This window comes from Oncorhynchus mykiss, chromosome 28 (genome assembly GCF_013265735.2).
Source record: "Oncorhynchus mykiss isolate Arlee chromosome 28, USDA_OmykA_1.1, whole genome shotgun sequence".
Lineage (NCBI taxonomy): Eukaryota > Metazoa > Chordata > Actinopteri > Salmoniformes > Salmonidae > Oncorhynchus > Oncorhynchus mykiss.
Genome location: NC_048592.1, coordinates 17559004 through 17584595, shown reverse-complemented (window position 1 = coordinate 17584595; position 25592 = coordinate 17559004). Strand labels below are relative to the sequence as shown.

At 44.1% G+C, this 25592-nt stretch overlaps 1 protein-coding gene across 7 annotated transcripts in view; it reads left to right on the top strand.

Annotated features, from left to right (window-relative positions):
• The window catches only part of LOC100653470 (5'-AMP-activated protein kinase subunit gamma-2), a 56399-nt gene extending 37555 nt beyond the window's left edge, over positions 1 to 18844 (top strand). For 3 of the 7 annotated variants that reach the window (XM_036966449.1, XM_036966450.1, XM_036966451.1), the window contains 12 exons: positions 1504 to 1564; positions 2075 to 2181; positions 2847 to 2928; positions 8206 to 8264; positions 8406 to 8451; positions 8532 to 8586; positions 10324 to 10450; positions 10756 to 10921; positions 11033 to 11070; positions 11199 to 11345; positions 11417 to 11510; positions 17868 to 18844. In XM_036966449.1, coding sequence (XP_036822344.1) covers positions 1504 to 1564; positions 2075 to 2181; positions 2847 to 2928; positions 8206 to 8264; positions 8406 to 8451; positions 8532 to 8586; positions 10324 to 10450; positions 10756 to 10921; positions 11033 to 11070; positions 11199 to 11345; positions 11417 to 11510; positions 17868 to 17899 — 1014 coding nt within the window. In that variant the 3' untranslated portion in view covers positions 17900 to 18844. Of the gene's footprint in view, positions 1 to 432; positions 463 to 1084; positions 1240 to 1266; positions 1381 to 1503; positions 1565 to 2074; positions 2182 to 2846; positions 2929 to 8205; positions 8265 to 8405; positions 8452 to 8531; positions 8587 to 10323; positions 10451 to 10755; positions 10922 to 11032; positions 11071 to 11198; positions 11346 to 11416; positions 11616 to 17867 lie in introns of those variants that run through there. The other 4 variants (XM_036966452.1, XM_036966453.1, XM_036966454.1 and 1 more) reach the window with 4 other exon arrangements.
• Positions 18845 to 25592: the final 6748 nt, after the last annotated feature.

Here is a 25592-nt window from a genome sequence, read left to right as displayed (position 1 = left end):
ACTATAAGACCATGAGCCATAAGTATATCTCTCTCCTCACCTCTCTCTCAACACACACCAGGCTCTCCTCTTACCATAATCAAAGGAATGACTTCTCTGCCACTTCCAGTCTGGAAGCGTGTTAATGAAACAGCCCTCCATCTCTAATTTACATCCCCGTGTTTACCTACAGCGCGTTCCCTTCCCTGTTCCCTGTGGCAGTGCAGCAGCAGATTGGGATGGGATTCATGCCCGTGCTGATGCTGGGTTAGGCTGAAAATTGCTGTGTCACGATGAGGTATAGGGTGACTCTGGGGGGTTGGTTGGACATGCCAGGGGTGATCTTTCAGGGCTGTTTCTTCTACTGCACTGGATTAGGGTCTAATCAAGGGTCTAGGGGAGATGAAGAAAAACTTTTTTTTTAAGGATTTTGAATCCTCATATGCTACAAAGAGCACAGTATGGCGTATGGCTTGGCTCATGGTACGTGCCATGATGAAGTGTTTTGTTGGATAGGGAGGAAGGCAACTTGCCTCATTGATATTTGCATGTTAGCACTGTACACAGACGTATTTTGTTGTAGGATTATTTTGCTGCAGCACAGCCTCTATCTCTGCACAGTGTCTTAGTCATTGTGCAGTAGCCAGCCTTCTTCATCCCTTGCCATACGGATTTATTTTTATGCACTACCCATATACGTAAATAATTCTCTATTGTGCAAATTGTTTCATTTTAATGTCTTGCAAAAAAAGTTAAGGGCATAGAGAAGGACGGGGAATCCTTGGCTTCTGGCTGCTTGGCAACATAAGGGATTTCCTAATATGGTGAAAAGCCGTGGTTGTTTCGCATGTAGGATTCTAGTGCGGGATCATAATAATAAATGCAAATTGAACGAATTCCCTTGTCGTTCACAATCCACAGAATGCGCAAAAAAAACATATGCTTCCGAGCAGATACACTGTCACACGTAGCCTATGTCAGTCTGTTTTTTTAAATAAAAATATTTTTGCTTCGTTTTTTATCCGGAAGACTTCCGGTACTCTCCTTTGTTTTATTCAGTAGTATGATCCTACTGTAGGCATTGGCTGCTTGATTGCAGCCAAATACATTTAGGAATGTTCCACTAATACAGAGTTAAGGGGTGTGTAGTCTACTAATAATGTGCCATTACAGTTACTGGCAGGCACAGTGCTCCAGATATGAATTGCCCACAGTCTACAGTAGAAACTTGGACAAGGGCAATTGAATGAGTTGCACGCAGTACGTACGTTTTGTCATTGTCAGACAGACGGGGCTTGCTTTTCTTAATGTTGCCTTTGCGCAAGGACATTTAGCCTACTGGAAGTCTCTCAAAAAGATAGATGATTTTGTCATGGTGTAAAGTGGGATCAGTTATTGAATGTATATTGTTATTTTAATCTTAACTTTGCCAAACGGCGAGTGGTTGTGCGCCTGAAAGCGTGCGTCTGATGTCATATTGTGGTAGGTTTGGAGCGCGTTCTTGACTGTCTCTTATTCTTACAGAATTTCTACGGTTTATTCGAAGGCATGCTGGAGAAACTTGAACTAGACGATGATGGTGTTGGTAAGTGCATTTACGTAGTCGACTAGTCTACATTTTCATTTTACTTGATGGTGTTACGTAGCCATTTATTTGTCGTTTTTGCAATTGTATCCGCTTATAGTTGAAGACCAGGGCTCAATATGGAATGCAGCATGCTGATTTGTAAAGTGCTGGTGTGAATTGTAATGTGAATATTAATTCCATTACATTGGTGACACCGGTTGCTATTCACAGAATATGACGCTTCATAGGTTAAATTACTCCGGTTTTGCTCATTTTTACCAATACAACAAGTGTCATCCTGATTGCAAAATCACAATCCTTCACATTGAAGCCTTATTATGCAGGATGTGTTTTGATCGTAACCCAACTATTGCCTGGTGATAGCGCAAAGCCTTCTGCAGTCCTGTCTGCATGCTCTGTTGGAATAAGGGATCCCCCAGCCCAAGAGGTGGCATCATTGGTTCAGTATGAATATTCAGATGATCCGATATACACATTTGGTGTGAATATTTGTGTCTGTCTTTACAGCTGCTGAACCAGACAGTGACATTTACATGCGCTTTATGAAGTCCCATAGCTGCTATGACATCGTCCCCACCAGCTCCAAGCTGGTTGTGTTTGACACTGGACTGCAAGTAAGTAAGCCCAGCTCCTCCACATGACTACACGTTGACATCACCTTGGAGCCATCATGGATAAGGGACCATATTCAAAAAGCGCTTCAAAGTAGAAGTGCTGATTGAGGATTTTTTTTTTTTTTTTTTTGCGTTTTAGATCATAATGGATAAGACTGCATGGACACACGGGGCACCTGATCTTAGATCAGCAATCTGAGACACTTTCTGGCCAGGCCCAGACAGACACACAGGGTTGAGAATTCAGACTATGTATGAATACGTTTGAGTAGGCCTGACCATAACCTAACATTGAGCATCTGTATAGCTTTTGTTTATCTTACTAGGTTTGTCCACTGAGGGACATTCTTATGGCCATTGAAGTGTCTCCTTGGTTTGAAAGGCACTGAGAGGGGTTTGGTTAATGTTCCATGAGGAGAGCAGTGCTATTGCTAGTGCTAATGATTTGCCTCATAAAATGGTTAAACAGTAATCAGCCACTGAATCTATTAAACTCAAGGTTGTAGTTCCCTTATCTGAGTATGAAACCCCTTAAAACCAGAATGCTTTAGTGTTTGATTTGGATTTCAATTGAACACTTCCACATTTGTACAATATGTACAACACCACCTTCAGAACCTTGCCATCCATGTGTTTTTGTGCATGATTGTGGTCTTTTCTCACAGGTGAAAAAGGCTTTCTATGCCTTAGTGGCCAATGGGGTGCGAGCTGCTCCACTGTGGGACTCGGAGAGGCAGTGTTTTGTGGGTAAGAAACGCCTTTTGTGTATGACACACGTTCACATGAAATGCATTCATGCTTAATGCATTCACTGATGCGAACACCTATATCCACCAATGAATGCATATCAGGGCCATAGCCAGGGTCTGAGATTTAGTCAGGTCCGGGAAGAAAGTTGAAGCTCGTTTAATGCATTTCTATACAATTAAAACATTCTTAAAATACTAATTCAAAGAACAGCAAAAACAAGCAAAACCCCAGCCATTATCACATTGGTTGCTGTAGCGTCATTCACATCAGTCGATCTATAAACACACAGCCTGTTAGCCATATAGCTAGCCACTACACATTAACTCAGCACCAGAATTAAAAACTTTTTAGTTGTTCCAGTTTTACAGCTAATTTCCTACAATTCTACACATATTGCAATATTGAAAACTTATCTGAGTGAGACTAACAAAATGAATGGGGTTCCTGCAGGCCCTGTCGGTAATTCCTCTATGATTATTACATGTTTAGATAGCTGGCTAGACTCTAGACTAATTTACCCATCTAAAACATGTTAATTGACATGGGCTAATTGAATGACTGTCAGTGAGTGACACAACAAGAGTAAAACTGATGTTGCACAACCAAGTTTTGAAATTGCACCTTGTGTATTCTACTATTCTAACTCTCAAATTGAAACCCCAACTGAGTTCCAAATGTATATATATATATACAGTGCCTTGCGAAAGTATTCGGCCCCCTTGAACTTTGCGACCTTTTGCCACATTTCAGGCTTCAAACATAAAGATATAAAACTGTAGTTTTTTGTGAAGAATCAACAACAAGTGGGACACAATCATGAAGTGGAACGACATTTATTGGATATTTCAAACTTTTTTAACAAATCAAAAACTGAAAAATTGGGCGTGCAAAATTATTCAGCCCCCTTAAGTTAATACTTTGTAGCGCCACCTTTTGCTGCGATTACAGCTGTAAGTCGCTTGGGGTATGTCTCTATCAGTTTTGCACATCGAGAGACTGAAATTTTTTCCCATTCCTCCTTGCAAAACAGCTCGAGCTCAGTGAGGTTGGATGGAGAGCATTTGTGAACAGCAGTTTTCAGTTCTTTCCACAGATTCTCGATTGGATTCAGGTCTGGACTTTGACTTGGCCATTCTAACACCTGGATATGTTTATTTTTGAACCATTCCATTGTAGATTTTGCTTTATGTTTTGGATCATTGTCTTGTTGGAAGACAAATCTCCGTCCCAGTCTCAGGTCTTTTGCAGACTCCATCAGGTTTTCTTCCAGAATGGTCCTGTATTTGGCTCCATCCATCTTCCCATCAATTTTAACCATCTTCCCTGTCCCTGCTGAAGAAAAGCAGGCCCAAACCATGATGCTGCCACCACCATGTTTGACAGTGGGGATGGTGTGTTCAGCTGTGTTGCTTTTACGCCAAACATAATGTTTTGCATTGTTGCCAAAAAGTTCAATTTTGGTTTCATCTGACCAGAGCACCTTCTTCCACATGTTTGGTGTGTCTCCCAGGTGGCTTGTGGCAAACTTTAAACAACACTTTTTATGGATATCTTTAAGAAATGGCTATCTTCTTGCCACTCTTCCATAAAGGCCAGATTTGTGCAATATACGACTGATTGTTGTCCTATGGACAGAGTCTCCCACCTCAGCTGTAGATCTCTGCAGTTCATCCAGAGTGATCATGGGTCTCTTGGCTGCATCTCTGATCAGTCTTCTCCTTGTATGAGCTGAAAGTTTAGAGGGACGGCCAGGTCTTGGTAGATTTGCAGTGGTCTGATACTCCTTCCATTTCAATATTATCGCTTGCACAGTGCTCCTTGGGATGTTTAAAGCTTGGGAAATCTTTTTGTATCCAAATCCGGCTTTAAACTTCTTCACAACAGTATCTCGGACCTGCCTGGTGTGTTCCTTGTTCTTCATGATGCTCTCTGCGCTTTTAACGGACCTCTGAGACTATCACAGTGCAGGTGCATTTATACGGAGACTTGATTACACACAGGTGGATTGTATTTATCATCATTAGTCATTTAGGTCAACATTGGATCATTCAGAGATCCTCACTGAACTTCTGGAGAGAGTTTGCTGCACTGAAAGTAAAGGGGCTGAATAATTTTGCAGGCCCAATTTTTCAGTTTTTGATTTGTTAAAAAAGTTTGAAATATCCAATAAATGTCGTTCCACTTCATGATTGTGTCCCACTTGTTGTTGATTCTTCACAAACTAAAAATAGTTTTATATCTTTATGTTTGAAGCCTGAAATGTGGCAAAAGGTCGCAAAGTTCAAGGGGGCCGAATACTTTCGCAAGGCACTGTATATAGATAGATATAGTGCCAGTCAAAGGTTTGGACACATTTACTCATTCAAGTTTTTTTTTATTTGTACAATTTTCTACATTGTAGAATAATAGTGAAGACATCAAAACTATGAAATAATTCATATGGAATCATGTAGTAAGTTTAAAAAAAAGTAAAACAAATCTAAATATATTTTCTATTTGAGATTCTTCAAAGTAGCCACCCTTTGCATTGATGCCAGCTTTGCATGCTCTCAACCACCTTCATGGGGAAGTCACCTGGAATGCATTTCAATTAACAGGTGTGCCTTGATAAAAGTTAATTTGTGGAATTTCTTTCCTTAATGCGTTTGAGACAATCAGTTGTGCTGTAACAAGGTAGGGCTGGTATACAGAAGATATCCCTATTTGGTAAAAGACCAAGTCCATATTATGGCAAGAACAGCTCAAATAACCAAATAGAAACGACTGTCCATCCTTACTTTAAGACATGAAGGTCAGTCAATCCGGAACATTTCAAGAACTTTGAATGTTTCTTCAAGTGCAGTCGCAAAAACCATTAAGCACTATGATGAAACTGGCTCTCATGAGGACCGCCACAGGAAAGGAAGACACAGAGTTACCTATACGTTCATTAGAGCTACCAGCCTCAGAAATTGCAGCCCAAATAATAGCTTCACAGAGTTCAAATGACAGACACATCTCAACATGAACTGTTCAGAGGAGACTGTGTGAATCAGGCCTTCATGGTCAAATTGCTGCAAAAAAAACACTATTAAACGACACCAATAAGAAGAAGAGACTTGCTTGGGCCACGAAACATGAGCAATGGACATTAGACTGGTGGAAATCTGTCATTTGGTCTGATGAGTGCAAATTTGAGATTTTTGCTTCCAGCCGCCGTGTCTTTGAGGCGCGGTGTGGGTGAACGGATGTTCTCCGCATGTGTGGTTCCCACCGTGAAGCTTGGAGGAGGAGGTGTGATGGTGTGGGGGTGCTTTGCTGGTGACACTGTCAGTGATTTATTTGGAATTCAAGGCACCCTTAACCAGCATGGCTACCACAGCATTCTGCAGCGATACGCCATCCCATCTGGTTTTCGCTTAGTGGGACTATCATTTGTTTTTCAGTAGGAAAAAGTCTGACTGTTCTCTCTACTACCGCATGGCAAGCGGTACCGAAGTGCCAAGTCTAGGACAAAAATGCTTCTCAACAGTTTTTACCCCCAAGCCATAAGACTCCTGAACAGATAATCAAATGGCTACCCGGACTATTTGCATTGTGTGCCTCCCCCAACCCCTCTTTTTACACTGCTGCTACTCTGTTTATCAAATATGCACAGTCACTTTAACTATACATTCATGTACATACTACCTCAATTGGGCCGACCAACCAGTGCCTGTATGTAGCCTCGCTACTTTTATAGCCTCGCTACTGTATATAGCCTCGCTACTGTTTTTCACTGTCTTTTTATTGTTGTTATTTTTCTTTACTTACCTATTGTTCACCTAACAGCTTTTTTTGCACTATTGGTTAGAGCCTGTAACTAAGCATTTAACTGTAAGGTCTGTGGTATTCGGCGCACGTGACAAATAAACTTTGATTTGATTTGACCCAACACACCTCCAGGCTGTGTAAGGGCTATTTGACCAAGAAAGAGAGTGCTGCATCAGATGACCTGGCCTCCACAATCACCCGACCTCAACCCAATTGAGATGGTTTGGGATGAGTTGGACCGCAGAGTGAATGAAAAGCAGCCAACAAGTGCTCAGCATATGTGGGAACTCCTTCAAGACTGTTGGAAAAGCATTACTCATGAAGCTGGTTGAGAGAATGTCAAGAGTGTGCAAAGCTGTCATCAAGGCAAAGGTTGGCTAATTTGAAGAATCCAAAATCTAAAATATATTTAGATTTGTTGAACACTTTTTTTGGTTACTACATGATTCCATATTTGTTATTTCATAGTTTCAATGTCTTCACTATTATGCTACAATAAAAAAATAATACAAATAAAGAAAAACTCTTGAATGAGTAGGTGTGTCCAAACTTTTGAATTTCTTTCTTAAATGTCTGGAATTTGTGAGTATTGTTAGGTACTGTATACTGCATTGTTGGAGCTAGAAACATAAGAATTTTGCTGCACCTGCGATAACATCTGCTAATTATGTGTACAAGACAGATAAAGTTTTATTTGATTTATAGACCACATAAGATTAGACAACATGAATAAAATTTGGTGAACTGGTTCTACTCTTTTTGGCCATTTCTGGTGTTTTGTGGTGTGAAACTGAATGGGTCGAGCACAACACGTCAACTCTCTGTTACCCATAGCTAGACAGGCTACAAATGTTTTATCAATACGTCTTTTTTGTTGTTAAGTTTGCATTCAATTGCCCATCCCTGTTGCACATAACAAGCTTCCATTCCCCCTGTCACGAGGGAACTCATGGCTGATGTAAGATGAAATTGGCATCCCTGTTACGGTCAACCCTGTTACGGTCAACCCTGTTACGGTCAACCCTGTTACGGTCAACCCTGTTACGGTCAACCCTGTTACGGTCAACGCTGTTACGGTCAACGCTGTTACGGTCAACGCTGTTACGGTCAATGCTGTTACGGTCAACCCTGTTACGGTCAATGCTGTTACGGTCAACCCGGACACTTTATTTGACACTTAGGAACTTACTATAGTAATTTTTATTTAACCTGTTGAGATGGGAAAACGTGTTTTTTAATTAAGTTGTACATGTGCTCTTTTTTATTATTTAGATGAAGCTATATTACCCAAAAGGTATTTGGTGGAACGACCCAGATAACAATTATCTCCAGATTTAAATACGATGTTAGTCACTTTTGTTACGAGTCCTGGCCAGTCGAGCGTGATTTGTTGACATGAAGTCCGTTAGCAACCTAAAGCTTTACGACAGCTTCATGACAACCGTTAGTCATTCTGAAGGCATACATGTCTTCTCATTTCAGGAATGTTGACAATCACCGACTTCATCATCATACTACACAGATACTACAAGTCACCGTTGGTAAAGTTTGAGTTGACGAAACCATGTTGCGTTATGTTTGTTCAACATTTGAAACCTATGATGGATTTCTGTAGTTCTGTATTGTGTGTGTGTGTGTGTGTTTTTTATTTTTTATATCTATATAGTTGTGTTGTTTTATAGGTGCAAATATATGAGTTGGAAGATCATAAGCTTGAGACATGGAGAGGTATGTAAAGAGCTCTGGTTTATATTATAACATTAAACTAGATGTACCGAACGTTGAACTCCCATCGTCCCTCTCCACAGAAGTATATTTGCAAGAGACATTCAAACCTTTAGTGAACATATCACCCGAATCAAGGTAAGTTGTTACTGCATAACAATGTCTATTATGCAGTTGTGAATGTGTGCATGACTGTTTGCCATGTACAGTGGGGCAAAAAAGTATTTAGTCAGCCACCAATTGTGCAAGTTCTCCCACTTAAAAAGATGAGAGAGGCCTGTAATTTTCATCATAGGTACACTTCAACCATGACAGACAAAATGAGAAGAAAACAAATCCAGAAAATCACATTGTAGGATTTTTTATGAATTTATTTGCAAATTATGGTGGAAAATAAGTATTTGGTCCACTACAAACAAGCAAGATTTCTGGCTCTCACACACCTGTAACTTATTTTTTAAGAGGCTCCTCTGTCCTAAACTCGTTACCTGTATTAATGGCACCTGTTTGAACTTATCAGTATAAAAGACACCTGTCCACAATCCCAAACAGTCACACTCCAAACTCCACTATGGCCAAGACCAAAGAGCTGTCAAAGGACACCAGAAACAATTGTAGACCTGCACCAGGCTGGGAAGACTGAATCTGCAATAGTTAAGCAGCTTGGTTTGAAGAAATCAACTGTGGGAGCAATTATTAGGAAATGGAAGACATACAAGACTGATAATCTCCCTCGATCTGGGGCTCCACGCAAGATCTCACCCCGTGGGGTCAAAATGATCACAAGAACCAGAAATCCCAGAACCACACGGGGGGACCTAGTGAATGACCTGCAGGGAGCTGGGACCAAAGTAACAAAGCCTACCATCAGTAACACACTACGCCGCCAGGGACTCAAATCCTGCAGTGCCAGACGTGTCCCCCTGCTTAAGCCAGTACATGTCCAGGCCCGTCTGAAGTTTGCTAGAGAGCATTTGGATGATCCACAAGAAGATTGGGAAAATGTTATATGGTCAAATGAAACCAAAATAGAACTTTTTGGTTAAACTCAACTCGTTGTGTTTGGAGGGCAAAGAATGCTGAGTTGCATCCAAAGAACACCATACCTACTGTGAAGCATGGGGGTGGAAACATCATGCTTTGGGGCTGTTTTTCTGCAAAGGTACCAGGACGACTGATCCGTGTAAAGGAAAGAATGAATGGGGCCATGTATTTGTGAGATTTTGAGTGAAAACCTCCATCAGCAAGGGCATCGAAGATGAAACGTGGCTGGGTCTTTCAGCATGACAATGATCCCAAACACACCGCCCGGGCAACGAAGGAGTGGCTTCGTAAGAAGCATTTCAAGATCCTGGAGTGGCCTAGCCAGTCTCCAGATCTCAACCCCATAGAAAATCTTTGGAGGGAGTTGAAAGTCTGTGTTGCCCAGCAACAGCCCCAAAGCATCACTGCTCTAGAGGAGATCTGCATGGAGGAATGGGCCAAAATACCAGCAACAGTGTGTGTGAACCTTGTGAAGACTAACAGAAAATGTTTGACCTCTGTCATTGCCAACAAAGGGTATATAACAAAGTATTAAGATAAACTTTTGTTATTGACCAAATACTTATTTTCCACCATAATTTGCAAATAAATTCATTAAAAATCCTACAATGTGATTTTCTGTATTTTTTTTCCCTCATTTTGTCTGTCATAGTTGAGGTGTACCTATGATGAAAACTACAGGCCTCTCTCATCTTTTTAAGTGGGAGAACTTGCACAATTGGTGGCTAACTAAATACTTTTTTGCCCCACTGTATGTGGTTTGAATATACATACCTGCGAAGACAACGCCTGCATTTTCTTTTAATGTGCATTTTATGTTTGTCTTTGAAGCATATTTGATGCAGTGTATTCCCTCATCAAAAACAAGATCCACCGTCTGCCTGTCATCGACCCTGTTACGGGAAACCCACTTTACATCCTCACACACAAGAGGATCCTCAAGTTCCTACAGCTCTTTGTAAGTCTCTAACCATTACTGACAACCTGACATTAGGTTTTATGATAATACACACTAGTCCCATTGGGGAAGAATATAAGAAAAACGGTCTTTCTTGAAACAATAATCTGACAACTCTGCTTTTACTTGAACACTGCCCTTGGAGTTGGACAATAATCTGACAACTCTGCTTTTACTTGAACACTGCCCTTGGAGTTGGACAATAATCTGACAACTCTGCTTTTACTTGAACACTGCCCTTGGAGTTGGAGAAGAAGGTGAATAGAAACTGAAAGTGTCTCTCTCGCTATGTTGTGTTGTTCCAGGGGCGCGAGATGCCCAAGCCAGCCTTTATGAAGCAGACCCTGGGGGAGCTGGGCATCGGTACCTACAAGAACATAGCTTTCATCCACCCTGACACACCCATCATCAAGGCCCTGCAGATCTTCGTAGAGAGGAGGGTGTCTGCCCTGCCTGTGGTGGACGTATCTGGTACGTGTTACTGTAAAACACTTTGTGACAGCTGTTGTTCAAAGATGCTTTAAAAGATTCAGTTTAACTCTCGTGGTGAAGCCTAATGGTTATGTTTCAATCTCCTCACAGGGAAAGTGGTGGATATTTACTCCAAATTTGATGTCATAGTAAGTGGTTACTAAATATTGATGATCTTAATACATCTTGGTAATCACCTGACTTCCTCCCTCAACAATATATTGTGAATATTTTCCTTCAAAATAGATCCATATGAGTGTGTGTATGTATCATGTAGAACCTGGCAGCAGAGAAGACATATAATAACCTGGACCTCACCGTGACCCAGGCTCTGAGGCATCGCTGCCAGTACTTTGAGGGGGTCATGCAGTGCCACAAGCTGGACACACTGGAGACCATCGTGGACAGGATTGTCAAAGCAGAGGTGAGTTCTAACACACACGCCTCTTCCTCTCTTTTTCTCTTTCTCTCTAACTTTGTGTGTGTGTGTGTCAGGTCCATCGGTTGGTGGTGGTGGATGATCGTTCGGCCATCGAGGGCATCGTCTCCCTGTCTGACATTCTGCAGGCCCTGGTGCTCAGCCCAGCAGGTATAGACGCTCAGCATTCCTAACCCCCCTCATCCTACACCTGGACCCTGAGCTCCCTCCCTCCCCACCCACCCTGTCGTGCCCCGCCCTGTACCTCTCACACAGGTAGGACACAAACACAAACTCTGGCCCTTGCTGGTTGGCACCCACATGCGGATGGCACGTGCCTGTGCTCGTGAGCTGTCCTGTATTGACAACTTGTTATGGTGTAGTATGGGCTTGTCTGTGTCCTGTCCTTTCCTCCTACCCTCTGATTAAAATCGAATCAAATCAAATTGTATTTGTCACATGCGCCGAATACAACACGTGTAGACCTTACAGTGAAATGCTTCATTACAAGCCCTTAACCAATAATGCAGTTTTAAGAAAATACCTTAAAAAAGTAAGAGATAAGAAAAACAAATAATTAAAGAGCAGCAGTAAACAACAATAGTGGGGCTATATACAGGGGGTACGGGTACAGAGTTAATGTGGAGGCTATATACAGGGGGTACGGGTACAGAGTTAATGTGGAGGCTATATACAGGGGGTTCCGGTACAGAGTTAATGTGGAGGCTATATACAGGGGGTACGGGTACAGAGTTAATGTGGAGGCTATACACAGGGGGTACCGGTACAGAGTTAATGTGGAGGCTATATACAGGGGGTACCGGTACAGAGTTAATGTGGAGGCTATGTACAGGGGGTACAGGTACAGAGTTAATGTGGAGGCTATATACAGGGGGTACCGGTACAGAGTTAATGTGGAGGCTATACACAGGGGGTACCGGTACAGAGTCAATGTGGAGGCTATGTACAGGGGGTACGGGTACAGAGTTAATGTGGAGGCTATATACAGGGGTACCGGTACAGAGTTAATGTGGAGGCAAAATACAGGGGGTAGCGGTACAGAGTTAATGTGGAGGCTATACACAGGGGGTACCGGTACAGAGTCAATGTGGAGGCTATGTACAGGGGGTACCGGTACAGAGTCAATGTGGAGGCTATATACAGGGAGTACCGGTACAGAGTCAATGTGGAGGCTATATACAGGGAGTACCGGTACAGAGTCAACGCGGAGGCTATGTACAGGGGGTACCGGTACAGAGTTAACGCGGAGGCTATATACAGGGAGTACCGGTACAGAGTCAATGTGGAGGCTATATACAGGGAGTACCGGTACTGAGTCAACGCGGAGGCTATATACAGGGGGTACCGGTACAGAGTCAATGTGGAGGCTATATACAGGGAGTACCGGTACAGAGTCAACGTGGAGGCTATATACAGGGGGTACTGGTACAGAGTCAATGTGGCTATATACAGGGGGTACCGGTACAGAGTCAATGTGGACGCTATATACAGGGGGTACCGGTACAGAGTCAATGTGGAGGCTATATACAGGGGGTACCGGTACAGAGTCAATGTGGAGGCTATATACAGGGAGTACCGGTACAGAGTCAATGTGGAGGCTATATACAGGGGGTACCGGTACAGAGTCAACGCGGAGGCTATATACAGGCAGTACCGGTACAGAGTCAATGTGGAGGCTATATACAGGGAGTACCGGTACAGAGTCAACGTGGAGGCTATATACAGGGGGTACCGGTACAGAGTCAACGCGGAGGCTATATACAGGCAGTACCGGTACAGAGTCAATGTGGAGGCTATGTACAGGGGGTACCGGTACAGAGTCAATGTGGAGGCTATATACAGGGAGTACCGGTACAGAGTCAATGCGGAGGCTATATACAGGGGGTTCCGGTACAGAGTCAATGTGGAGGCTATATACAGGGGGTACCGGTACAGAGTCAACGCGGAGGCTATATACAGGGAGTACCGGTACAGAGTCAATGCGGAGGCTATGTACAGGGAGTACCGGTACAGAGTCAATGTGGAGGCTATGTACAGGGAGTACCGGTACTGAGTCAACGCGGAGGCTATATACAGGGGGTACCGGTACAGAGTCTATGTGGAGGCTATGTACAGGGAGTACCGGTACTGAGTCAACGCGGAGGCTATATACAGGGGGTACCGGTACAGAGTCTATGTGGAGGCTATATACAGGGAGTACCGGTACAGAGTCAATGTGGAGGCTATGTACAGGGAGTACCGGTACAGAGTCAATGTGGAGGCTATGTACAGGGGGTACCGGTACAGAGTCTATGTGGAGGCTATATACAGGGAGTACCGGTACAGAGTCAATGTGGAGGCTATATACAGGGGGTACCGGTACAGAGTCAATGTGGAGGCTATATACAGGGGGTACCGGTACAGAGTCAATGTGGAGGCTATATACAGGGAGTACCGGTACAGAGTCAACGCGGAGGCTATATACAGGGAGTACCGGTACAGAGTCAATGTGGAGGCTATGTACAGGGGGTACCGGTACAGAGTCAATGTGGAGGCTATATACAGGGAGTACCGGTACAGAGTCAATGTGGAGGCTATATACAGGGAGTACCGGTACAGAGTCAACGCGGAGGCTATGTACAGGGGGTACCGGTACAGAGTTAACGCGGAGGCTATATACAGGGAGTACCGGTACAGAGTCAATGTGGAGGCTATATACAGGGAGTACCGGTACTGAGTCAACGCGGAGGCTATATACAGGGGGTACCGGTACAGAGTCAATGTGGAGGCTATATACAGGGAGTACCGGTACAGAGTCAACGTGGAGGCTATATACAGGGGGTACTGGTACAGAGTCAATGTGGCTATATACAGGGGGTACCGGTACAGAGTCAATGTGGAGGCTATATACAGGGGGTACCGGTACAGAGTCAATGTGGAGGCTATATACAGGGGGTACCGGTACAGAGTCAATGTGGAGGCTATATACAGGGAGTACCGGTACAGAGTCAATGTGGAGGCTATATACAGGGAGTACCGGTACAGAGTCAACGCGGAGGCTATATACAGGGGGTACCGGTACAGAGTCAATGTGGAGGCTATATACAGGGAGTACCGGTACAGAGTCAATGTGGAGGCTATATACAGGGGGTACCGGTACAGAGTCAACGTGGAGGCTATATACAGGGGGTACCGGTACAGAGTCAACGCGGAGGCTATATACAGGCAGTACCGGTACAGAGTCAATGTGGAGGCTATGTACAGGGGGTACCGGTACAGAGTCAATGTGGAGGCTATATACAGGGAGTACCGGTACAGAGTCAATGCGGAGGCTATATACAGGGGGTTCCGGTACAGAGTCAATGTGGAGGCTATATACAGGGGGTACCGGTACAGAGTCAACGCGGAGGCTATATACAGGGAGTACCGGTACAGAGTCAATGCGGAGGCTATATACAGGGGGTACCGGTACAGAGTCAATGTGGAGGCTATGTACAGGGAGTACCGGTACAGAGTCAATGTGGAGGCTATATACAGGGGGTACCGGTACAGAGTCAACGTGGAGGCTATATACAGGGGGTACTGGTACAGAGTCAATGTGGCTATGTACAGGGGGTACCGGTACAGAGTCAATGTGGAGGCTATATACAGGGGGTACCGGTACAGAGTCAATGTGGAGGCTATGTACAGGGAGTACCGGTACTGAGTCAACGCGGAGGCTATATACAGGGGGTACCGGTACAGAGTCTATGTGGAGGCTATGTACAGGGAGTACCGGTACAGAGTCAATGTGGAGGCTATGTACAGGGAGTACCGGTACTGAGTCAACGCGGAGGCTATATACAGGGGGTACCGGTACAGAGTCTATGTGGAGGCTATGTACAGGGAGTACCGGTACTGAGTCAACGCGGAGGCTATGTACAGGGGGTAGCGGTACAGAGTCAATGTGGAGGCTATATACAGGGAGTACCGGTACAGAGTCAATGTGGAGGCTATGTACAGGGAGTACCGGTACTGAGTCAACGTGGAGGCTATGTACAGGGGGTACCGGTACAGAGTTAATGTGGAGGCTATATACAGGGGGTACTGGTACAGAGTCAATGTGGAGGCTATATACAGGGAGTACCGGTACTGAGTCAACGTGGAGGCTATGTACAGGGGGTACCGGTACAGAGTTAATGTGGAGGCTATATACAGGGGGTACTGGTACAGAGTCAATGTGGAGGCTATATACTGGGGGAACCGGTACAGAGTCAATGTGGAGGCTATATACAGGGAGTACCGGTACAGAGTCAACGCGGAGGCTATATACAGGGGGTACCGGTACAGAGTCAATGTGGAGGCTATGTACAGGGAGTACCGGTACAGAGTCAATGTGGAGGCTATATACAGGGTGTTACGGTACAGAGTCAATGCGGAGGCTATATACAGGGGGTACCGGTACAGAGTCAATGTGGAGGCTATATACAGGGTGTTACGGTACAGAGTCAATGCGGAGGCTATATACAGGGGGTACCGGTACAGAGTCAATGCGGAGGCTATATACAGGGGGTACCGGTACAGAGTCAACGCGGAGGCTATATACAGGGAGTACCGGTACAGAGTCAATGTGGCTATATACAGGGAGTACCGGTACAGAGTCAATGTGGAGGCTATATACAGGGGGTACCGGTACAGAGTCAATGTGGAGGCTATATACAGGGAGTACCGGTACAGAGTCAATGTGGAGGCTATATACAGGGAGTACCAATACAGAGTCAATGTGGAGGCTATATACAGGGGGTTCCGGTACAGAGTCAATGTGGAGGCTATATACAGGGAGTACCGGTACAGAGTCAATGTGGCTATATACAGGGGGTTCCGGTACAGAGTCAACGCGGAGGCTATATACAGGGAGTACCGGTACAGAGTCAATGTGGAGGCTATATACAGGGGGTTCCGGTACAGAGTCAACGCGGAGGCTATATACAGGGAGTACCGGTACAGAGTCAATGTGGAGGCTATATACAGGGAGTACCGGTACAGAGTCAACGTGGAGGCTATATACAGGGGGTACCGGTACAGAGTCAACGTGGAGGCTATATACAGGGGGTACTGGTACAGAGTCAATGTGGAGGCTATATACAGGGGGTACCGGTACTGAGTCAATGTGGAGGCTATATACAGGGGGTTCCGGTACAGAGTCAACGCGGAGGCTATATACAGGGAGTACCGGTACAGAGTCAATGTGGAGGCTATATACAGGGGGTACCGGTACAGAGTTAATGTGGAGGCTATATACAGGGGGTACCGGTACAGAGTCAATGTGGAGGCTATATACAGGGAGTACCGGTACAGAGTCAATGTGGAGGCTATATACAGGGGGTACCGGTACAGAGTTAATGTGGAGGCTATATACAGGGGGTACTGGTACAGAGTCAATGTGGAGGCTATATACAGGGAGTACCGGTACAGAGTCAATGTGGAGGCTATGTACAGGGGGTACCGGTACAGAGTCAATGTGGAGGCTATATACAGGGGGTACGGGTACAGAGTCAATGTGGAGGCTATATACAGGGGGTACCGGTACAGAGTCAATGTGGAGGCTATATACAGGGGGTACCGGTACAGAGTCAATGTGGAGGCTATATACAGGGGGTACCGGTACAGAGTCAATGTGGAGGCTATATACAGGGGGTACCGGTACAGAGTCAATGTGGAGGCTATATACAGGGGGTACCGGTACAGAGTCAATGTGGAGGCTATATACAGGGAGTACCGGTACAGAGTCAATGTGGAGGCTATATACAGGGGGTACCGGTACAGAGTCAATGTGGAGGCTATATACAGGGGGTACCGGTACAGAGTCAATGTGGAGGCTATATACAGGGGGTACCGGTACAGAGTCAATGTGGAGGCTATATACAGGGGGTACCGGTACAGAGTCAATGTGGAGGCTATATACAGGGAGTACCGGTACAGAGTCAATGTTTCAATGTGTGGGGGCACCGGTGTCAAGGTAATTGAGGTAATTATGTACATGTAGGTAGAGTTTGAGTGGCTATGCATAGATAATAACAGAGTAGCAGCAATGTAGGGGGGGGGGCTCCTCTGTTGTCTTGTTATTGTCTGCTTATAGTTTCAATAAAAGATTAATGATAATTGATGTAAGATAAAGTGTTTGCATTTCTGTGCTTTGGAAGGAAATGCATTTGCTGCTGCAGTCATAATGCATTTGGAATTTGCTGGTGCATCAGTTCCCAGAATAAAAAGTACAGTGAGCAAGACACATTATCTTTGATGTGAGACGTGATGAGAAAGAAACCTGAAGCATCTTGCACAACTCTCTCCCTGAAGCAAAGAAGCCTACTGTTATGTTGGGCATTAGCCTGGTCCCAGATCTGTTGGTGCTGTATAGGCAACAACTATTGTCGTTGCTATGCCATAACAACAACCATAAGAGTTGGCTATACAGCACAATAAGATCTGAGACCAGGCTAGTAGGATGTGTTATTGTGTTCTCACATGTCTGTCCTCTCCCCCTCCTAGATGCCTGCAGAGAGGAGGGCCTGCTGGAGTGAGAGGGGAAAAGCTGTGGGGACCACTGAGGTTGAAGGCTGTTATAGAACTTAGTATTCTACTTCTATAGCTTCAGACATGGGGCCCGGAGCCCTTGGTATTGATGCTCTAGACTTTGAAACCAGAAGGATGGGCTGGACTTCACTAGACTGGATTGGACTGATACGGGGATGTAAAGGGCTCTAATGCCCGAGGACCAGCATCTCTCTGTCTAAATGGAACTGGGCTTCATTCACTGTGGGAGGGTTATAGTAGGGTGGAATGATGACGCAGGGTGAGGTTGAGCCAGTCTGGAGACTGTGGCTATGTATATGAGAGCTATGTATATTTAGGGTTCTCTCTCTATCATGCTGCTCTGTCGTTGTTCCCAGCAACAGTGCCTAGTCACTCCCAGTAAGTTTTAAACCTTCAAGGATCAAGAAGATTGACCGATATGGTCAAAGCATCTTAGACTTGATGATACACACTTTTAGGAGAAATGGCAGGTTTTCATGCTTTACCTTGTAATGGTGGGAGGGTCTGTATTTTCATATGAGTAATATGCTGTGAAGAGAGACAGAACATAAAAAAAGGCCTTATTTTAAGACGTGTTTTGCCTGCTTTATGTACTTGCAAAGGAAAATGGCCGATTCTGAACTGCTCACTACTGGTCTCCTGTGCAGTGGCCAGAGTAACACAACTCTGGCAAAACTCATCTGTGTTCCATTACTGTAAACAACAACGTTTTGAAGAAAAGTGCCAGAGAAAGCTTTTTTTTTATTTAAGTTTAAACAAATTATGTTAAACTGACTACAGTTTAATATTCTCTTTGTAAATATGTGGCAGTAATATTCAGAGCAAGATGGACTACGTGTGCAAGCGATAAATGACACTATAACAGTTGTAAATGTTGTTCTTTACTTTTCTAAAAGCAGCTAAATAAACAATGACACTGTATTTTTATGTAATGTGTGTTGCTGCGTATGTTCATTTTTATGGTACATTTTCACCACCACATATTTAACTATTGTTTTATTTTGAGTTAGCAAGAAAGCCAAATTAAAAGTGCCTAGGTAAATACATTTGATATAATGATAATCCTAAATACATTGATGTAATATTTTGATAACCGCCATACACAATCATTTTAATGTCATACAGTATAACACATGTTTTATGCTCTTCTCTGATGAAACTTATTTGGTCATGGCTATAATGCCTTCAATGATAATCATCGTGGCATTGGATGTCTGAACACTGCCACCATCTAGTGGTTAGGAGCTGCACTGCAGGCATATCTGCACCTGTTCAATGATTGACCATCACGAGTCCTGAGAGTAGTCTTTGATGGCACCATAAGCATATTTAGTCTGAGGCTCAGAGGAGATCAATGGCAGTTTGTCTTTTCCCCCCTCTTGTCTTCGAAACTTCATGCTAGCAAATATTTGGAGGGCTCCTATGACAAATTGAAATGGAAGCAACATCCTAATGTGTAAAACATGATTTTAATATTTAAAGTAAACAAAATGTCTTCGGGCCATAGACAGATCAGCAAACACCACCAAGGTGCCCCTCAAAAGCTGTTCTACTTCAGCTTTTAAGCAAAGGATACTCCCAAAACATTTCCAAACACCAGCCACAAGATGACAGTGTAATATAAGCAGTATTTTTTTTATTTTTTTTTACCTTTACCTTTAACTAGGCAAGTCAGTAAAGAACAAATTCTTGTTTTCAATGAAGGCCTAGGAACAGTGGGTTAACTGCCTGTTCAGGGGCAGAACGAAAGATTTGTACCTTGTCAGCTCGGGGATTTGAACTTGCAACCTTCCGGTTACTAGTCCAACGCTCTAACCACCATGAGGTGCTAATGCTGCATTCATAACCAAGTTTACCACATACGACTGGGAAAATCCACTTCAACGCCACTCCTAGTCGTCATTACTAGTGGGTCATCTATCATCCCTGAGCTCCCACTTCTCCCTTAAGTGACCTCTTAAGTCACCTATTAATTAAATTACCATTGATAACAGCATTTCAGCAGTTAAATGTAACAAAATATTTATGAAAAAAAAATCTAATATAGTTTACGAACCCTCATTTGTTTACAAGCATAATAGCTGTACTTTTAGTTTATGGTTGATGCAACTTGTTGGCCATTAGCCAATCAGCGTTTCTTGAGTTCAAAGCATGTGAATGCATCCAACTGGTATTTACGACTTCACAACTGGTAATTACAATGCCTTCAGAAAGTATTCAGACCCCTTGACTTTTTTCACATTTTGTACAGCCTTTTCTAAAATTGATTCAATAGTTTTTTTCCCTCATAAATCTACACACAATACCCCATAATGACAAAGAAAAAAACTTTTTTAGAAATGCTAGAAAAATTATTACAAAATTTAATTTAAATGTATTAAAATTGAAATACCTAATTTACATAAGTATTCAGACCCTTCACATAGTACTTTGTTGAAGCACCTTTGGCAGCGATTACAGCCTCGAGTCTTCTTGGGTATGACGCTATAAGCTTGGCACACCTGTATTTGGGGATTTTCTCCAATTCTTCTCTGCAGATCCTCTCAAGCTCAGTCAGGTTGGTTGGGGAGCGTTGCTGCACAGCTATCTTCTCCCCCTATTGCTCAGTTTTTCCGGGTAGCCAGCTCTAGGAAGAATCTTGGTGGTTCCAAACTTCTTCCATTTAAGAATGATGGAGGCCACTGTGTTCTTGGGGACACTACTGCAGACATTTCTTCCCCAGATCTGTGCCTCGACACAATCCTGTCTCGGAGCTCTAGGGACAATCCCTTCAACATCTTGGCTTGGTTTTTGCTCTGACATGCACTGTCAACTGTGGGACCTTATATAGACGGGTGTGTGCCTTTCCAAATCATGTCCAATCAATTGAATTTACCACAGGTGGACTCCAATCAAGGTGTAGAAACATCTCAAGGATGATCAATGGAAACAGGATGCACCTGACCTCAATTTCATGTTTCATAGCAAAGGGTCTGAATATTTATGGAAAGGTATTTCTGTTTTATTTTTTAATAGATTTGCACATTTAAAAAAAAAAAAACTGTTTTTGTTTTGTCATTATGAGGCATTGTGTGTAGATTGTAGAAAACGTCAAGGGGTCTGAATACTTTCCAAAGGCACTGTATCACCTTCCCACTTGGTTATGAACACAACATAAGCACCATGTGCGTGTATGATAGATAGACACACTGTGAAGGCTAGTATAATGTCGTTTCGTGGCACTCCAAATGAGACGAGATGTTTTGCTCCAAATTCCCCAACAAAACAGTATTTATTTATAGAAATGACATGCCATGTATTACCAGGCAGTAGATACAGGCATCCGCTAGTCTGTGTGTGGAGTAAGAATGGTACTGTAAACTCAATGCATCTTCTGGACTTTACTACAAAGGTAAAACTATTTTTCTGGACACTGGTCTTAGATCAGTTTTACCCCCCTCCACTAACCAGCAGTGAGGATGAAATCTCGCCAATACCTTGTATCCTTAAAGCAAGATGGCTTATCTGCTTGCTGGCCCCCTCCTGAACTGACAGCCCATCACACATACACACACTGGACGTTCCCTTTAAAGTGTATGGGTGATTTAAAATTCTCCTTCTTCGGAGTGTCATGTATTTTATATGCATGGAGTGAGAGGAGAGTTCTCCTTTCATTCTTTCTCTCTCCCCCTCTGTCTTTTTCTCTCTCAGCATTAGTTTTACTGCATCATGCTTTTCAGTAATTGTGTGAAGGAGCACATGACCCTGGCCTTTGAAGACAAATGTGATATGAATGATGAGGGGAGAGTGTAAAAACCAGGCCTCGGGGCATTTGATTTTTACACTTGTCGCATTTAGCTGCACGAAAGAGCAGTCGGAGAGGGCGAGGACTGACTAGCTCTAGGTTTCAGAGGGTCGGCTTTGATGTCTTGTGGGGTGCGGTTGCTGTTCCTCTGCAGAGCCCCTAAGAATGGGAGGATGTGGGTCTCAGACAGTCATGTCTACCCAGCCACCCGTATGCACTGACTAGACAGCACACAGCAACACAGACAGGGAAAAGCACTATGATCACACCTCTGATAAAAGTCTCTTTCCCTCACACTCCCTCTCTCCCTCTCTTTCCCACACTCCCTCTCTTCACCTCAAACTCCCTCTCTCCCTCTCTTTCCCTCACTCCCTCTCTTCACCTCACACTCCCTCTCTCTCTCTCTTTCCCTCCCACTCCCTCTGTCTCTCTTTCCCTCCCACTCCTTCTCTCTCTCTCTTTCCCTGCCACTCCTTCTCTCTCTCTTTCCCTCCCCCTCCGCCTCTCTCTCTCTTCCCTTACTCCCTCCCCTTCTCTCTTTCCCTCCCTCCCTCCTTCCCACTCTCTCTCTCCCTCTCTTTCCCTCACTCCCTCTCTTTCCCTCCCTCTCCCTCCCCTCTCTCTTTCCCTCCCACTCCCTCCCCTCTCTCTTTCCCTCCCACTCCCTCCCCTCTCTCTTTCCCTCCCACTCCTTCTCTCTCTCTCTTTCCCTCCCACTCCCTCTCTCTCTCTCTCTCTTTCCCTCACACTCCCTCTCTCTCTCTCTTTCCCTTCCACTCCCTCTCTCTTTCCCCCCCACTCCCTCTCTCTTATTCCCTCCCACTCCTTCTCTGTCTCTCTTTCCCTCCCACTCCCTCTCTCTCTCTCTTTCCCTCCCACTCCCCCTCTCTCTTTCCCTCCCACTCCTTCTCTCTCTCTCTTTCCCTCCCACTCCCCCTCTCTCTCTCTTTCCCTCCCACTCCCTCTCTCTCTCTCTTTCCCTCCCACTCCCTCTCTCTCTCTTTCCCTCCTACTCTCTCTCTCTCTTTCCCTCCCACTCCCTCTCTCTCTCTCTTTCCCTCCCACTCCCCCCTCTCTCTCTTTCCCTCCCACTCCCCTCTCTCTCTTTCCCTCCTACTCCCTGTCTCTTTCTCTCCCATTCTCCCTCTCTCTCTCTTTCCCTCCCACTCCCCCTCTCTCTCTCTTTCCCTCCCACTCCCCTCTCTCTCTTTCCCTCCTTCTCTCTCTCTCTTTCCCTCCAACTCCCCCTCTCTATCTTTCTCTCCCACTCCCCCTCTCTCTCTCTTTCTCTCCCACTCCCCCTCTCTCTCTCTTTCCCTCCCACTCCCTCTCTCTCTCTCTTTCCCTCCCACTCCCTCTCTCTCTTTCCCTCCCACTCTCTCTCTCTCTTTCCCTCCCACTCCTTCTCTCTCTCTCTTTCCCTCCCACTCTCTCTCTCTTTCCCTCCCACTCTCTCTCTCTCTCTCTTTCCCTCCCACTCTCTCTCTCTTTCCCTCCCACTCCCCCTCTCTCGATTGATAGATGTAGTAGTGCACAGACATGGTGGATGAAACATTTGAGACAATTAAATAAAAAAATGTTAGTCACGTAATTTAATAGAAGTCAATCTTTGACTGCGTTTTTTATTTTATTCAGAATGTTAGAAACACCATCCTAATATTGAGTTGCGTTCCCTTTTGCCCTCAGAACAACCTCAATTCGTCGGAGCATGGACTACAATGTGTTGAAAGCGTTCCACAGGGATACTGGCCCATGTTGACTGCAATACTTCCCACAGTTGTGTCAAGTTGGCTGGACGTCCTTTGAGTGGTGGACCATTCTTGAAACGCATGGAAAGTGTTGAGCGTTAAAAACCCAGCAGTGTTGCAGTTCTTGACACACTCAAACTAGTGCGTCTTGCACCTACTACCATAACCCGTTTAAAGGCACTTAAATATTTGATCTTGCCCATTCACCCTCTGAATGGCACACATACACAGTCCAGGTCTCAATTGTCTCAAGGCTTAAAAAAATCCTTTAACCCGTCTCCTCCCCTCCATCTACACTGATTGAAGTGGATTTAACAGGGGACATCAATAAGGGATCATAGATTTCCCCTGGATTCACCTGAGTTGACCTTTGTATTTGACTGTCTCTATGCACACTCACAGGGCCCTACACACTACGCGCACTGATACTCCAACACACATACAAACACTCTATCATTAACTCACACACATAATATGCACATACATTTATACGGACTCTACACACACCCACTCACATACAATCATCATATACGCTGCTGCTAGTCTGTTTATCATGTATCCTGTGGCCTAGTCACCTTAACCCTATACATATCTACTTCTATCGATACAGTATCCTTACACATTGTAAATATGGTATAGGAACTGACCCTTGTACATACAGTGCCTTGCGAAAGTATTCGGCCCCCTTGAACTTTGCGACCTTTTGCCACATTTCAGGCTTCAAACATAAAGATATAAAACTGTATTTTTTTGTGAAGAATCAACAACAAGTGGGACACAATCATGAAGTGGAACGACATTTATTGGATATTTCAAACTTTTTTAACAAATCAAAAACTGAAAACTTGGGCGTGCAAAATTATTCATATGTTTATTTTTGAACCATTCCATTGTAGATTTTGCTTTATGTTTTGGATCATTGTCTTGTTGGAAGACAAATCTCCGTCCCAGTCTCAGGTCTTTTGCAGACTCCATCAGGTTTTCTTCCAGAATGGTCCTGTATTTGGCTCCATCCATCTTCCCATCAATTTTAACCATCTTCCCTGTCCCTGCTGAAGAAAAGCAGGCCCAAACCATGATGCTGCCACCACCATGTTTGACAGTGGGGATGGTGTGTTCAGGGTGATGAGCTGTGTTGCTTTTACGCCAAACATAACGTTTTGCATTGTTGCCAAAAAGTTCAATTTTGGTTTCATCTGACCAGAGCACCTTCTTCCACATGTTTGGTGTGTCTCCCAGGTGGCTTGTGGCAAACTTTAAACAACACTTTTTATGGATATCTTTAAGAAATGGCTTTCTTCTTGCCACTCTTCCATAAAGGCCAGATTTGTGCAATATACGACTGATTGTTGTCCTATGGACAGAGTCTCCCACCTCAGCTGTAGATCTCTGCAGTTCATCCAGAGTGATCATGGGCCTCTTGGCTGCATCTCTGATCAGTCTTCTCCTTGTATGAGCTGAAAGTTTAGAGGGACGGACAGGTCTTGGTAGATTTGCAGTGGTCTGATACTCTTTCCATTTCAATATTATCGCTTGCACAGTGCTCCTTGGGATGTTTAAAGCTTGGGAAATCTTTTTGTATCCAAATCCGGCTTTAAACTGCTTCACAACAGTATCTCGGACCTGCCTGGTGTGTTCCTTGTTCTTCATGATGCTCTCTGCGCTTTTAACGGACCTCTGAGACTATCACAGTGCAGGTGCATTTATACGGAGACTTGATTACACACAGGTGGATTGTATTTATCATCATTAGTCATTTAGGTCAACATTGGATCATTCAGAGATCCTCACTGAACTTCTGGAGAGAGTTTGCTGCACTGAAAGTAAAGGGGCTGAATAATTTTGCAGGCCCAATTTTTCAGTTTTTGATTTGTTAAAAAGTTTGAAATATCCAATAAATGTCGTTCCACTTCATGATTGTGTCCCACTTGTTGTTGATTCTTCACAAAAAAATACAGTTTTATATCTTTATGTTTGAAGCCTAAAATGTGGCAAAAGGTCGCAAAGTTCAAGGGGGCCGAATACTTTCGCAAGGCACTGTAGTATGCTTATTTACTTTATTGTGTTCTTGTTTTTACATCTTGTGTGTTTTTATCCTACCTTGTTATTTTTAGTATTCCATTGTTATTGATTACAGAATTTTTGGGG